Source organism: Salvia hispanica, chromosome 1 (assembly GCF_023119035.1).
Source record: "Salvia hispanica cultivar TCC Black 2014 chromosome 1, UniMelb_Shisp_WGS_1.0, whole genome shotgun sequence".
Taxonomy (NCBI): Eukaryota; Viridiplantae; Streptophyta; class Magnoliopsida; order Lamiales; family Lamiaceae; genus Salvia; species Salvia hispanica.
This window is the reverse complement of record NC_062965.1, coordinates 28,037,674-28,054,009: the sequence shown is the minus strand read 5'-3', so window position 1 is coordinate 28,054,009 and position 16,336 is coordinate 28,037,674. Positions and strand designations below refer to the sequence as shown.

At 34.8% G+C, this 16,336-nt stretch overlaps 3 protein-coding genes, 1 long non-coding RNA gene and 1 pseudogene across 5 annotated transcripts; 1 reads left to right on the top strand and 4 right to left on the bottom strand.

Annotated features, from left to right (window-relative positions):
* The window catches only part of LOC125202462, a 41,932-nt pseudogene extending 36,172 nt beyond the window's left edge, over nucleotides 1-5,760 (bottom strand).
* LOC125202461 (germin-like protein subfamily 1 member 13) lies at nucleotides 2,480-3,491 on the bottom strand. Its single transcript, XM_048100855.1, has 2 exons — nucleotides 3,322-3,491; nucleotides 2,480-3,195 (listed from the first exon to the last, which is right to left on the bottom strand). The coding sequence occupies exons 1-2, from the start codon at nucleotides 3,443-3,445 to the stop codon at nucleotides 2,630-2,632; spliced, it is 690 nt and encodes a 229-aa protein (XP_047956812.1). The 5' UTR covers nucleotides 3,446-3,491; the 3' UTR covers nucleotides 2,480-2,629.
* Nucleotides 5,750-6,797, top strand: LOC125202463 (putative germin-like protein 2-1). Of its 2 annotated transcripts, none has more exons than XM_048100856.1 (2): nucleotides 5,750-5,898; nucleotides 6,035-6,797. In XM_048100856.1, the coding sequence occupies exons 1-2, from the start codon at nucleotides 5,838-5,840 to the stop codon at nucleotides 6,598-6,600; spliced, it is 627 nt and encodes a 208-aa protein (XP_047956813.1). In that variant the 5' UTR covers nucleotides 5,750-5,837; the 3' UTR covers nucleotides 6,601-6,797. The 2 variants fall into 2 exon arrangements, with proteins under 2 accessions (XP_047956813.1, XP_047956815.1); XM_048100858.1 differs by having other exon boundaries at nucleotides 5,789-5,898; nucleotides 6,015-6,797.
* Nucleotides 6,798-11,686: 4,889 nt separating this feature from the next.
* LOC125215512 lies at nucleotides 11,687-13,767 on the bottom strand. The gene is made up of 2 exons (XR_007175280.1): nucleotides 13,460-13,767; nucleotides 11,687-13,135 (listed from the first exon to the last, which is right to left on the bottom strand). It is a non-coding gene; the product is annotated as an uncharacterized LOC125215512 (long non-coding RNA).
* A 1,026-nt stretch (nucleotides 13,768-14,793) lies between these two features.
* Nucleotides 14,794-15,860, bottom strand: LOC125193174 (putative germin-like protein 2-1). The gene is made up of 3 exons (XM_048090928.1): nucleotides 15,848-15,860; nucleotides 15,609-15,791; nucleotides 14,794-15,495 (listed from the first exon to the last, which is right to left on the bottom strand). Exons 1-3 carry the CDS (start codon nucleotides 15,858-15,860, stop codon nucleotides 14,930-14,932), a joined length of 762 nt encoding a protein of 253 aa, XP_047946885.1. The 3' UTR covers nucleotides 14,794-14,929.
* Nucleotides 15,861-16,336: the final 476 nt, after the last annotated feature.

Sequence of the window (16,336 nt, the reverse complement as noted above, 5' to 3'; positions counted from 1 at the left end):
CATGTCTAATTCTATATCTATTTTGTGTGTGTATTTGTGTTTATGTGTGTGTGTTTAGCTTCTAGGATACACAGGAAACACAGAGCGAGTGAATGTGTGAGGAGAGTGAAGAGGGGAAGGAGGATTATAAATGAGAAAAAGGGAGTGTGGGATGAGAAGAGACAATGATGGAATAGCGATGTTTGACTTAGTTGGTGTGTGTGTGAGTGATGAGAGTGAAGAGGGAAGGGGGATTATAAATGAGTAAAAGGGGAGCGTGGGATGGAAGAGACAAAGATGGAATAGTGATGTTTGACTTAGTGTATGTGTGCGTGCGCGTATTCAAATCGTCTAACCCCAATCATTTTGTTTTTTTGCACTTTATGTGGTTTAAAGTGGTAGTTACTGTTTTTAGGCTCATATAAGGTGCTATTTTTTTTGTCAGTTAAAATTTTAGATTCATTACAATGTGCTCTTCAATTTTCTATTGTGCGGTTTTGAATCATATTTTAGGAATTTGCAATTTTTGTTGACAGTTTTGCCGTGGACGGAGGAGTATTCAATGAGAGATTTATTTTTATTTATAAATGTTCCTGTTACCAGATATTTTATTTGTATACATGAATACCAGTGAAGAGGGAAAAGGGGATTATAAATGAGTAAAATGGGAGAGACAAAGATGGAATAGTGATGTTTGACTTAGTGTGTGTGCGCGCGCGGAGAGAGACAAAGATGGAATAGTGATGTTTGACTTACTGTGTGCGCGCGCGCGGAGTGAGACAAATATGGAATAGTGATGTTTGGCTTAGTGTGTGTGTGCGCGCGCCGCGCGCGCGTATTCAAGTCGTCTAATCCCAATCATTTTGTTTTTGTGCACTTTATGCGGTGTAAAGTGGTAGTTACTGTTTTTAGGCTTGTATAAGGTGCTATTTTTTTTGTTAGTTAAAATTTTAGATTCATTACAATATGATCTTCAATTTTCTGTGTGCGGTTTTGACTCATATTTTAGGAATTTTCAATTGTTTATTGGCAGTTTTGCAGTGGACGGAGGAGTATTCAATTAGAGATTTTTACTATTGAACTATTTTTTATTTATAATTGTTCCTGCTACCAGATATTTTATTTATATACATGAATATCAGTGAAGAGGGAAGGGGGATTATAAATGAGTAAAAGGGGAGAGACAAAGATGGAATAGTGATGTTTGACTTAGTGTGTGTGAGCGAGCGCGGAGAGACAAAGATAGAATAGTGATGTTTGGCTTAATGTGTGTGTGTGCGCACGTATTCAAATCGCGTAATCCCAACCATTTTTTTGTGCACTTTATGTGGTGTAATAGTTCGTATAAGGTGCTATTTTTTTGTTAGTTAAAACTTTAGATTTATTATAATGTGCTCTTCAATTTTCTGTGTACGGTTTTGACTCATATTTAGAAATTTTTAATTTTTTATTGGCAGTTTTGCAGTGGGCGGCGGAGTATTCAATCAGAGAGATTTTTACTATTGAACTATTTTTATTTATAATTGTTCCTGCTACCAGATATTTTATTTATATACATGAATACCAATCAAGATCTTATTATTGTTTGTGTTTTTTGACCGACAAGAATTACTAACAATTTTTTCATAAATATTCATTTTCCTCATGAGCATCTACTTATTTTCTACTCCCTCCGTCCCACTCAAGTTGTACACAATCTTTGTACAATCTTGAGTAGCATGAGATTTGAAGAGAAAATTGTTAGTTGAATATTTTAATAAGGAGAGAGAAAAGATGAATTTATTTCCTGATATAGAAAGTTGACATTTTATATGGAACAAACTAAAAGGAATAAATGGACATCTTGAGTGAAATGGATGGAATATTTTAATATGCCTCAAATAATTATGCATTTTGCAGCTGTTAAATTTCAAGCTAGCTACACATAGTGTCGTTTATTAAAGTGTACCCGCTATCCGGCTGGTTAACGCAGACGACCCAAAGCACTAATGAGGTATCATTCTAAAATCAATTGCAATAAGAGGATTGACGATCGATCTGTTTTTAATTCACATGGATGAATATCTGAACAGAAAGTTTTTGATCTAGTATTGGTTTAAGACTTGACAGCTAATTCATTAATCAAATTTCATTAGTCTCAAAATGGGCTGCAAAGGTGTTAGCATTAGTTTAGTTGATAATTGAGAATCATTGAAGAAGCTAACTACAACAAAAAGAAGAACATTTTTTAATATTAATTAAGATGTTAATTTGTGAGTAATTATATTAACAACACTTCAAAAAGTGTCCATATTGTTGATATCTCAATAAATTAGTTGTATCCACATAAAATTAAATGTGATGAGTATTGTTACTACAGTACTCGTTAAAATCATCAACTGTAAACTAGTTTGATATTTTCCATTTAGGCCAAGTCAGTATAGATTTATTTTTGTATCACTCCCAAAAGGCTTCTAACTAATTTGGGTTCTCCTCTGAAAAACTATTTTCGTGGACAATGATTATAAATGAAACACTAGGTTCACAAGTTTATTATTGGAACATCACATAATAGAATTTGGAAATACAAAACTGCAGTTGCTATAACAAGTAAAGAATGCTAATTTATTGGATTAAAAACACACACCCATATATGTATAGTTTGTCTATCTTAGTTATAGTTGGACCAGAACTGGGCCTGGAGGTAATCGATGATGTTCTTCTCAACCTGGAAAGCCTTAGCCAACACATCCGGGTTGATTTTGGGGTCCGACCCGAACACCGCGTTGGCAATGGTGATGGTACCCGGATTCTGGCTCCCGAATCCAGCAAATGCAACGGCATTGGTCTTTCCGACATTGAACTGGAAGTGGATGAGACCTTGTGGGAAGACGAACACATCTCCCGGGTGCAAGTACTTGGTGAAGAGCTTGTTCTTTTGGGCGGGATCGGCCGGGTTGGAAGTGACGAACCCGACATAGAGAGTGCCTTCCACCAAGAGGAAGGCTTCAGTGGCACGCGGGTGGGTGTGGGGCGGATTGATCCCATAAGGGGCGAAGTCGAGACGAGCCATGGAAACGCCGAGAGTGTTGAGGCCTTCGAGTTGGTTGACATTGACCGGAGTCACGAATGACCCGAGCTGATTGGATGTGTTTCCGGCCTTGTTTAGGCCCTGGAAAAGGAAATCATCCGCGACCACCATGTTCGGGTTCTTGCAAAACTTCCCATTCACAAAAACTACATTCAAACAAACAAACAAACCATTAGTATATATACAAGTATTTCCTCATTTATAAGTGACATTATATATAAAATACAAGTAATGTATAGTAGAATAATTAAGGTTTTAATGAAGTGATTTACCAGCATTTTTGGCATCAGGAACAGCAACGCAGAAATCTTGAAGTTGAGATGGATCTGATGCATATGCAATCGAAGCCAAACAAAAAGCAAGAAATATTGAGCACAATCCAAAACTCAACTTCATTTTAATTAGCTAATTACAGTATATATATGATGTTACTTCTATTTCTCTTCTTTTATCTGTGATATCAACTTAACATGAGAATTACTCCTTTTTATAGGAGTGAAAAACACTAATTAGCTATATTCATTTGTCATACTACTTAGAAAAAATACAATTGAACTTTTCTTGATGGAAATTGAAATTGTCAAGACACGTTTTAACATTTAACTTGTTAGTATTATCTTCCTCATATTACGTCATACCTAATCCCATCAGCGGCGGCCAATTTATTTCATCTACTATTTTTTATATTTGATCGATCTTATGTAGACTCATTCAATCTTCAATCGACTAATTATTCAAATGTTCCAATGGTATGGTACTATTATAGATCCTTTTGAGAGAAATGGCTTAGAAAGGGAAAGTTGGGATTTGGATTAGGTATTGACTCACCATCTCATTCTCAATTATCCAAGATACATACATGGACAATATATTTCAATTCATTAAATCAGATTTGAAATTAATTTCGTTCGCGCGCTACATATAATATAGAAAAGTTTATATTTCTACTTTCTACGAAATATAATAAATGTAAGTGTAGTGATAAAATGCAAACTTACATATTGTACAAACTCAAAACTCCTCAACACAGCTTCAACACAGTTTCAATACAATATCAACACAGTGTAAAATTTCAAGATTTTAATGTCAACACAGTATCAACACAATATCAACACATTATCAATCATTGACTACTGTTGAAATTCTGTTGACATTTTCCTGTTGATGCATTTTTGTGATCTGTAATTATTTTTTAATGGTTCAGATTATAGTTTTGAGTTTGTACAATATTTAGAGTTTTCATTTGATCACATACCATGAATGTAATGCAAATATAAAAGGCAGTGGATGTTTAAATTGATATAAGAACACATTTTGTTCACATCTGACTGTTTCAATTAAGCAAGAATGAATCTCTAGCAAGTAAATGTTACCAAGTCTAATTAGAGTGTCGTAATTTGGTTACTAAGTCTAATTTGGTAACTAAACCAAAGTTGCTGAGTTGTCATTTTCACTCTATGCATAGAAAATGTTATGACGATGTCAAAATTTGTTCTTTTTATGTCTTACAGATTATAATTAATTTGCTCAAGATAATCCGAAAGGGATCAATTAACTATTGGCCAATCAAGTTAAGTTTGTTGAATTATTGACTTTCTTAATTCCAATCCATACTGCCATATATTCACTGTTCATTTTTCTGTTATTTTATCTTGTTTATGCTCCTAAGCGAGCATGGAAATTTCAATTTAACTGATTCAACTCTAACTTAACAACTCTTCATTTTAATTACACTTTGATACCCATTAAACATCTCATATTTGAGTAGTGCAAGTTTTAATAAATTGTATGTATGACTTTTTTTACAAATGGATGGAAAAAGGTAGTATGATGTAAGTCCGACTTTTATATATAGAAAGTTACCATAAAAATAATAAAAGCGAATTAAGATATTTATTAGAAACTTTTCAAATAAGAAAATAATGAGATATTTAATAGAGACTGGGGATGGAGTATATTTAATTTTTCTACTAAATCTTTGCCTGGCATGAAAGGCTAAAATAACTGTAATCCTATTTCTTCATTTGATCGAATGTGGATTTTCATATTCTACTTTCTTGGCTAAGGTGAAAATGAAAGACCAACAGCGTTGACTTTCATATTCAAAGCAAAGGAAACCTAATTCAAAGCAGGTGAGTCAATTAACTTTATGTACCCCCCCAAAAAAAAGAAGATTATTTGGGAAATTTTTCGATTAATATGATGTAGGTGAAAATTATAGAAACACAACATGCAATTAGAAGAGAAGAAAATTCAAAAGAAGTCGTTAAAAGGCTACAAAAGAGTTTCTAAAACTAACTTATCTTATAGGACACAAAATTAAAGAGGCAATTATTTGAGTAAAAATAATCAAAGTTTAGGATGCAAAGAAAAATGTCTTTAATTTGTGGGCACAATTGTCAACTAATTAAACCTTAATCTTTTACTTTTCTGAAAGGCTTTAGTTTGCTTTACTTAATTTTAGTTGGGATACCAAGATTGATACATTTTAAAACGTAGATGGTGTATTTAGAAACACAAAGTAGCATTCTTAATTGACTAAAAAAATGTCAATATGTTAAAAATATAAAATGTATTAGGTATATATGATGAAATTAATAAGAGGCTGCTAATAAGAAAGTTAATCAAATGTTAAATCGTGTTTTTTCTCCTATAAATAGAAGTGCTTCTGATGCTAAGTTTCCCAACACAAATAAAACAGAAGATAAATATACAAGTGTGAGTGAGAAGCTAAGTAAAATGAAGATAGGTTTTGCTTTCTGCGCCATTGTTCTTGTTTCGATTGCATATGCATCAGACCCAGGCCAGCTTCAGGATTTCTGCGTTGCTGTTCCCGATTGCCTCTGCAGGTAACTAATTCAAGACTAAAGTCTAAAATTGGTTCTGTACATTTGTTTAAAAAAATTTAATCCTATATGTTGATTGAGTTAGTTTTTTGTCATAAACAATATATTTTGGTTAAAAGTCCAAATTGTTTAAATGCAGTTTTTGTGAACGGCAAGTTTTGTAAGAACCCGAACATGGTGGTTGCGGATGATTTCCTTTTCCAGGGCCTAAACAAGGCCGGAAACACCTCCAATAACGTTGGATCAATCGTGACTCCGGTCAACGTCAACCAGCTTGAAGGCCTCAACACTCTCGGCGTTTCCATGGCTCGCCTCGATTTCGCCCCTTATGGGATCAACCCACCCCACACCCACCCGCGTGCCACTGAAGCCTTCCTCTTGGTGGAAGGCACTCTCTATGTCGGGTTCATCACTTCCAACCCGGCCGATCCCGCCCAAAAGAACAAGCTCTTCACCAAGTATTTGTACCCCGGAGATGTGTTCGTCTTCCCACAAGGTCTCATCCACTTCCAATTCAATGTCGGAAAGACCAACGCCGTTGCTTTTGCCAGCTTCGGGAGCCAGAATCCGGGCACCATCACCATTGCCAACGCGGTGTTCGGGTCGGATCCTAAGATTAACCCGGATGTGTTGGCCAAGGCTTTCCAGGTTGAGAAGAACATTATTGATCACCTTCAGGCTCAGTTTTGGTACAACAATAACTAAACCTTCTGCCTAAGATACACACATAATATATGTTACCTCCTTTTAATCCACTAAATTTAAAAAGAACACTTGTTACATTTGCTTGACTTGGAAATCTTTGTGTTTCCGAGTGTTATATCTCATGTAATATGGTGCAAGTGTCTGCCTTAAGTAATACTACTACCTTCTTTCATGTATAAGAGTCTTATTTTGCTATTTCCGTCCGTCTATGAATAAGTGTCCTATTTCACTTTTATCATAAATGGTAAGTAGGCTATGTTCCACCAATTTATTTCACTGATATTTTATTATAAAACTTATATATATAAAAGTGAGACTCATATTTCATTAATTTATTCAACTCATTTTTCTTTATATTTCTTAAATTCACGTCATAACCAAGTAGGACTTTTATTTAGGAACGGAGAGAGTAATAACTAAAACTTTGAATTTTTTTTTTTTGAAACAATAGCATCCATATTCTCAAGATACCCAAAGGAATTAATAGAAGAAATGAAAACGAGTGAATGGTTTTTTTTCATGACAAGGATTGATAATTGTTTTCTATGTACACTTAGGAATGAACTTAATAATAATAATAATATAAGTGAAACAAGGTTTGGTAGCTAGGAAGCAAGTACTAGTAATATTTATTGCAGAATATATATTTGGAGTTTGTAAATTGTAATATCCCATTATATATGTCAATCGATATAAAAAAAAATAAGGATCACAACAAGTTCTATTTTCATATTAGTCCGTCACCCAAAATTTCAGCCACACAAATATATCTGAAATTAATTACATATACGCATGACTCATTATAAAAGGCTGAGAAAACTGAGGCATTTTATTTCATTTTCCAACACTAATAAAACAATCCAACAAACAGATTTTGATAGAATGAAATTCCTTAGGGTCCGTTCAGTACACGGAATTGGATTTTACGGAATTAAATTTGAAGGAATTGCAATTCAATTCCATACTTTTGTTCGTTAAATTATATACCAAATTAAATTTGAAGGAATTGATACTAAGTGTGTTTGCAATATATGTGTAGTGTATGATTTTGTGCAGTGTGTGAGCAATGTGCAATGTGCTTTTGTGTGCAGTGTGTATAGTTTTCTGTGTGGTTGTTAACACTTAATTACCTCCACCATCTTCAATCATTTGAAATCACATAAAAAACACAAAAAGAAAGTTAAGTAACAAACTAATTCAAAATCAAAGGGTACAAACTCTATATATAGAGATGCGTGTGGGTTTGTGGGTCGATGCCGCGGCTGACGAATTTCATTTGATATGAGTGTTCCAACGGTTCTTGATCTCATTATCTATTCTTTCCGGCAATTGGGTATCAATAAGAGACCATCTGCACAGTTATTAAGATATTTAATGAATTGCTTATTAAAGATTATCACTATTAAAATGCGCATTAATTCATGATAAACAAAGTGCATGTATATTGATGCAAAACAATTTTAATTTTTTAAATTTGAAATATATTATAATAATCAAAACATATTTGAAAAACAATGTAGTTCATTATTTATAAATGATTTGAAACATAGAAATTATAATTTTTTAAAATTTGAAATATATTATACTAACAACCAAAACTTACTACCAAAGAAATTCACTAATTAATTATAAATAGTTTAGAAACCTATGAATTCAAAAAATTAAAAAATTACCAAAATTAAAAATGAACTTAAAAACAATAAAAAAGACTATTTTTCGATTTAAATGAATCATCAGCTCGTTGTGCAAGCCCGGTGCAAATTTCAAATAATTTTGACAGAATTGGTGTTTTCTGCATTGTTCGTTAAAATTGCATCATGTACTAATTAATTTGTGTGCGCGAGAGAGAGAGAGATAGAGAGAATAAGAACAATAAATATACTTGTTGCAGAGCAAACGATGGAGGTCGATGATGGCTGCAGTTTCTACCCTGCTGAAATTTCCTCTCCTGAGATCAGGCCGCATCTCAACCGACCTGCCACATAAATCAAAATAAATACGTACACACAAAGATTATGATGAGATGAGATGAAAGAGATATACCAGCAACTCTAGGAAGATACTGCCAGTTGCTTACACCATGCTCAGTGATATGCTTGGTCAGAATCTCGTCTTCTTCTTTCGTCCATGCCCCTTTGTTAAGATGCTCCGTGTCTAATTCTATATCTATTTTGTGTGTGTTTTTGTGTTTATGTGTGTGTGTTTAGCTTCTAGGATACACAGGAAACACAGAGCTGAGTGAATGTGTGAGGAGAGTGAAGAGGGGAAGGGGGATTATAAATGAGAAAAAGGGAGGGTGGGATGAGAAGAGACAATGATGGAATAGCGATGTTTGACTTAGTTGGTGTGTGTGTGAGTGATGAGAGTGAAGAGGGAAGGGGGATTATAAATGAGTAAAAGGGGAGCGTGGGATGGAAGAGACAAAGATGGAATAGTGAGTTTGACTTAGTGTATGTACGCGCGCCTGCGGAAGGGACAAAGATGGAATAGTGATGTTTGGCTTAGTGTATGAGTGCGTGCGCGTATTCAAATCGCCTAACCCCAATCATTTTGTTTTTGTGCACTTTATGTGGTGTAAAGTGGTAGTTACTGTTTTCAGGCTCGTATAAGGTGCTATTTTTTTGTCAGTTAAAATTTTAGATTCATTACAATGTGCTCTTCAATTTTCTATTGTGCGGTTTTGAATCATATTTTAGGAATTTTCAATTTTGTTGGCAGTTTTGCCGTGGACGGAGGAGTATTCAATCAGGGATTTATTTTTATATATAAATGTTCCTGCTACCAGATATTTTATTTGTATACATGAATACAGTGAAGAGGGAAAAGGGGATTATAAATGAGTAAAATGGGAGAGACAAAGATGGAATAGAGATGTTTGACTTAGTGTGTGTGCGTGCGCGGAGAGAGACAAAGATGGAATATGATGTTTGACTTAGTGTGTGTGCGCGCGCGGAGAGACAAAGATGGAATAGTGATGTTTTGCTTAGTGTGTGTGTGCGCACGCCGTGCGCGTATTCAAATCGTCTAATCCCAATCATTTTGTTTTTGTGCACTTTATGCGGTGTAAAGTGGTAGTTACTGCTTTTAGGCTTGTATAAGGTGCGACTTTTTGTTAGTTAAAATTTTAGATTCATTACAATATGATCTTCAATTTTCTGTGTGCGGTTTTGACTCATATTTTAGGAATTTTCCGTTGTTTATTGGCAGTTTTGAAGTGGATGGAGGAGTATTCAATGAGAGATTTTTACTATTGAACTATTTTTATTTATAATTGTTCTTGCTACCAGATATTTTATTTATATACATGAATGCCAGTGAAGAGGGAAGGGAGATTATAAATGAGTAAAAGGGGAGTGTGGGATGGAAGAGACAAAGATGGAATAGTGATGTTTGACTTAGTAATGAGTAATGAGGTATCATTCTAAAATCAATTGCAATAAGATGATTAACGATCGATTTGTTTTTAATTCGCATGAATATCTGAACACAAAGTTTTTGATCTAGTATTGGTTAAAGACTTGACAGCTAATTCATTAATCAAATTTCATTAGTCTCAAAATGGGCTGCAAAGGTGTTAGCGTTAGTTTAGTTGATAATTGGGGATCATTGAAGAAGCTTAACTACAACAAAAAGAAAAACATTTTTTAATATTATTAAAGATGTTAATTTTTGAGTAATTATATTAACAACACTTCCGTAAAGTCTTTATCGTTGATGTCTCAATAAAATTAGCTGTATCCACATAAAATTAAATGGGATGAGTATTGCAAATGGCTAGTTTTCCATTACAGCACAGCTTTAACTAAAAAGTAACATAGGCTTGTTTTATATACCAAACTAGTTTTAAACGCTAAATACCAAACACATCATTATAAAACATGGAGTTTATTACAACTTTATTTGTAGTTCATTATAGGGTCGTCGACTGCAAATTAATTTGATATTGTAATACCTCGCTCAAATTAACGTCCTTAAACGTGTGTAAAGTAAATAAATATATTAAAGCAAGTAGTATTTTGAACTCCTATGTTTCATTGTATTAAAATCCTTAATGGGTTTTAATTGATAGTTGAGTGCTAATGTGAAACTAATTTTGATCAATGATTTTGATGTGCAAGAAGATACTGAAGCAATAAAATAATTGTCCATGTATATTTAGATGGATATTAAATGTCCATTTATAGAATATACTCATTTCTCTTCAAATGAGAAATGTACTAATTGTATCTAATTTAGGATGTTACAAAAACGAGCTAAAGCTTCTTCGCAAAGCTAGTATCCTACCTTCAGGAAACCCCAATTTCCTAAAAATGATGTCATGAGTTAAATCTTTTCAAGTTTTTATAAGCATGTCATGTTAGCATGAATTCATATAGAACATAGAATCACAACTAAGCATGTTTCATAAACAACTTTCAACTCTTTTCAAATTCATGTATGAACCCACTTTATTTTTATGCTGAGCCTAAGTTACATATGACTCAACTTATTTTTAACACAAGTATACCCGCAAGTGTACGGGACTAATGTAGCGAATAGTATGCAAAGAGTATCATATCCATAGAGACAATCAGCCTAATTACCACGAACCAACCTCAACTACTATCTAGATTAATCAGAAAGTTTTGGTTTTTCTAAATCTATTTAAAAGCAAAATAACAGCAATTAAAAACAACTAGAGAACTAAAAACAAATAAGAGAAAATGGATGTAGATCAAGGATGAGAAGGATAGAATCCTACGGGATCAATAACAACTATTCTATGCTCAATTAACTTCCAAAGTATGCCAACGAAGGGTCTCAAGGTTTATTAAGCTATCACTAAGGTAAAACTATATATTCTCTCGAAGCATACAATTTGTAGATTGCTACCGAGAACCGAAGTGTCCTTCCTAAAACTAAGGTAACAACTCATAAAAGCTCCTAAGATACTTAGCTTCATTCAAAGGCTCAAATATGTCGATTATATTGGCAAAGACGTCAACTTCTTTTCTTTCGAATTAAACTACTCATCTCCCGAGTATTATAGTAAAATCCACATGCATTTATAAGGTGATCAATCAAATAAATGAATAAGCACAAGAGAATCAAAATTACCACATGATCCAAGACATAGAAAAAGGAACTCCACATGTTCACAAAAGTCAACGAAATATTCAAAGAAATATTCAAAAACATTGTTTGAACAAAAATAAAGCTAAAGGTAGGAACTCCTAGAATTGGATTGGGCGGATTGGAGGCCTCTTCAATCTTGCGATGAATACTTGTCCTCTGCTCGCTCTTAATGTGAATCCTCTAGATTGAAGACTCATGAATTTGCCCCGGACTTATTCTTGTAAATAAACCCAACAAATAAACAAGATAAACCAAGAAATGGAACAAGAAAAAATAGATAAAAGGATAGATGATGGATTAGTGTTATGATTTAGGTGAAGAACAAGAAAGAAATCTCAAAGGCACTTTCACATGCAAACACCTAATGGCTCCACAAACTAGCAACACAAGAACTAGCAAGCATACCTTTACAATCAACCTTAGCCCGGCAAAAGATAGAATGCAACCCGAAGGAATTTGATAAGTCTTCAAAAGATGAAGAAGGTGAGCTCTCAAATATGGAGAAATAGTCTCTTACAAATATTCAAAAGCTGCTTGAAATGAACCCTAGCAAGAGTATTTATACTAGGAGAAAGAAGCAAAACAAAACAAGTCTTGGTCAAAAAGTCACATTTGGGACAAAACACCCGACCGGGTGATTCTCACGGCTCATTTCACCTACCCGGGTGAAGTTTCTAGACAAAAACTGATTTCTCGGCAAAAAAACCCGACCGGGTGTTTTTGGGTTGGCAAAACACCCGCCCGCGTGTTTCTTTCTACATTACGCGGTTTTCTTAAAACGATCATAACTCTCTCATCCGAACTCCGTTTGGGGCGTGTGAGGTACCCACGTGAAGGTATTTCGACGATGAAGACGATGGTGGTCTTGGATCAGAGTTTGGACACCGTCTAAGTAGGCAGATTGACGTTTGAAACGGACCCCAGCTCCGGTGTGGTTCATTGGATGCCTTCGTTCCTTCTATTGGTTTGGCGCTTCCCGGATTTACATCAGCTCTCTCTTCTTCCTAGGTGAAAAAGTGGTATTTTTGGGGTAGGAAGCGTGTAAATTGTGTTTGTAGGCGTTTCCTAGGCATATATATATACCTAGGGTTGACTTTGGGCGCGAAATAAACTGTCGGACAAAGCTGGCGGGTCACCAGGTTGGATGTGCGTCGAAGTTGGCGAGTCGCCAGCTACCTACGGCGTTTTTCTCGGGTTTTGCTGGCGGGTCGCCGTTCGTTTGCTTGCGAACCCGGCGGGTCACCAGCTATGTCACTGCTCCGCGCAGTCTTGGTAAAACGGCCATAACTTCTTCTACCGAACTTCGATTGAGACGTTTAAGATATCCACGTGAAGATCTTTCGAATACGAAGAGAATGGTATGCATTATGTGCGAATCAGACTTCAAAATCTCCAGAAAAACTGTCTCGAACCAAAGCTGCTGAACATCCACATATTTTGTACATTTTTCTACACATTCTTCACAAGATGGTCAAAATACCAATATCATAGAGAAATAGCTCTAACCATGTCTCAAAGTACACAATATATGATCAAAACCAAGTAAAACTACCCTCTAAAACCATGTAAAATACAAGTGAATCAGCGTACTACATATGCAAAGTTTTAGAATCACATAAAAAGTAGGAAAAACTCCTAAATGTTTTCTCTTGAAAGATAAGCACCTTCATAAATTTATAACAGAAAATCTAACCGTTCAAATGTAATTTCCTTCAGCCAAAGTGAATATCGGAGAGTTGTTTACCTTCCTTTAAAAGTTTAAGATAATCGGACAATGTTTGAACCTCCGATCGTGTAGAAAACCAACGCCGCTACTGTAGAAACTGACAGTCACTTCCGAAATTAATTCTGGAAGATCTAACCATTAACATTGGATCTCCTTCGGTAAGAATAATCCTTTATGAGTCTGCTACCTTTGGTTAAAATTTCATGACGATCGGATATTATTTGAACCTCCGATCGTGAAGAAATCCGGGGATATATCTTGTTTGGCGAAAAAGAGAAAAAAAAGAAAAGAAAGAGATGAGAGAGAACTAGGAAGAGATCTTAGAGAGAAGTCACGAATAGAGTCTGAGGATAGGAGCCTAGTTGACTCATTTATGTACTTGAACTAATAATTTGACTCTTTTGTCTTTGGGCCTTTTCAAGTATATAATTGTTTGGGCCAATTATAGTAATTAAAGTAACAAAGCCCAAATCTTTTAATGTGCTTGTGGGCTAGTATAATTTAATTGGGCCAAGATAATAACTATAGCTACAATTAAGTTAGCTAATGAATTGATTGAATTACTTGAGCTAAAGTTCCCTTGAATTAATATTAGAAAGATCTTGCAAATTTTATTCAAGTTAAAATACTTGAATTTATCGAGTTAATTAATCTCTTGATTAATTAATGTCAATAATTAAATCTCCGGGTTTAATTAATGTGAATGAATTATGAAGGAGAGAAGGAAAATAGGATGCATATCCTAAGACCATATATATCATCCGCTTATTGTTATTTCCTTGAAGCTAAATAGTTTATTATCTTTTATTGGATAAGGTCCATCGCAAGGAATTTAACTCCAAACGAGTTAATATTGTTTAACTTTTTTAGCTTACATACAAATGTGGATAAAAATATGAAGTATATTTGAGATAATATTTATTTATGCAAATGATGTTGTCTTGCCATAAATGATTTATTTTATGTATGATGCCTATCTGTTTGGGTATAACCGAATGTGCTAGAAATCCTTTATTTCTCTAAAGACTCTGATAACTAGCCAGTATATTGTATGGTCCCCGACTCGAGTAATTGTGATCGAGCCATTCTATTCATGTATTCAACGTTTATACTCCACAGACAGAAAATTCAACCATTAAATCCTCTTTTCGTACTCAACCCACATTCTTAATATCCACCACAGTTATGGTATATCGAACCTTGTTATAATTAGCAAAGTTGAGTCGTGACAGATATTTTCCATTTAGGCCAAGTTAGTATAGATTTATTTTTGGATCACTCCCAAAAGGCCTCTAACTAATTTGGGGTAGCATCAGAAAGACTATTTTCGTGGACAATGATTATAAACACTAGGTTCACAAGTTTATTATTGCAACATCACATAGTAATAGAATTTGGAAATACAAAGCTACAGTTGTTATAATAAGTAAAGAATGCTAAATTTATTGGATTAAAAACACACACCCATATATGTATTGTTTGTCTATCTTAGTTATAGTTGGACCAGAACTGGGCCTGGAGGTAATCGATGATGTTCTTCTCAACCTGGAAAGCCTTAGCCAACACATCCGGGTTGATTTTGGGGTCCGACCCGAACACCGCATTGGCAATGGTGATGGTACCCGGATTCTGGCTCCCGAATCCAGCAAATGCAACGGCATTGGTCTTTCCGACATTGAACTGGAAGTGGATGAGACCTTGTGGGAAGACGAACACATCTCCGGGGTGCAAGTACTTGGTGAAGAGCTTGTTCTTCTGGGTGGGATCGGCCGGGTTGGATGTGACGAAGCCCACATAGAGAGTGCCTTCCACCAAGAGGAAGGCCTCGGTGGCACGTGGGTGGGTGTGGGGTGGGTTGATCCCGTAGGGGGCGAAGTCGAGGCGAGCCATGGAAACGCTGAGAGTGTTGAGGCCTTCAAGCTGGTTGACATTGACCGGAGTCACGAATGATCCGAGCTGACTGGATGTGTTTCCGGCCTTGTTTAGGCCCTGGAAAAGGAAATCATCCACGACCACCATGTTCGGGTTCTTGCAAAACTTCCCATTCACAAAAACTACATTCAAACAAACAAGCCATTAGTATACAAGTATTTCCTCATTTATAACTTAAGTGTGACATTGTAGATAATAATGTATAGTAGTATAAGGTTTTAATGAAGTGATTTACCAGCATTTTTGGCATCAGGAACAGCAACACAGAAATCCTGAAGTTGGGATGGATCTGATGCATATGCAATCGAAGCCAACCAGAAAACAAGAAATATGGAGCACAATCCAAAACTTATCTTCATTTTAATTCGCTGATAAAGTATATATATGATGTTAATTACTTGTATTTCTCTTCTTTTATCTATGATGGAAACTTAGCATGAGAACTCTCCTTTTATAGGAGTGAAAAATACTAACTAGCTATATTCATTTCTCATACTTAGCAAAAAATAAAATTGAACTTTTCTTGATTGAATGTGAAACTGTCAAGACACGTTTTAACATTTAACTTGTTAGTATTATCTTCCTCATATTACATCATACCTTATCCCATCAGCGGCGGCCAATTTATTTCATCTACTACTATTTTTTCATATTTGATCGATCATATGAAGACTCCTTCAATCTTCAATAGACTAATTATTCAAATGTTCCAATGTTACTTATTAGTACTATTATAGATCCTTTTTTAGAGAAATGGCTTAGAAAGGGAAAAGTTGGGATTTGGATTAGGTATTGACTCACCATCTCAATCAATTAACCAAGATAAATAAAATACATCATGGACAATATACTTCAATTCATTAAATCAGATTTGAAATTCATTTTGTTCGCTCTATATAATATAGAAAAGTTTATATTTCTACTTTCTACGAAATATAATAAATGTAATGCAAATATAAAATT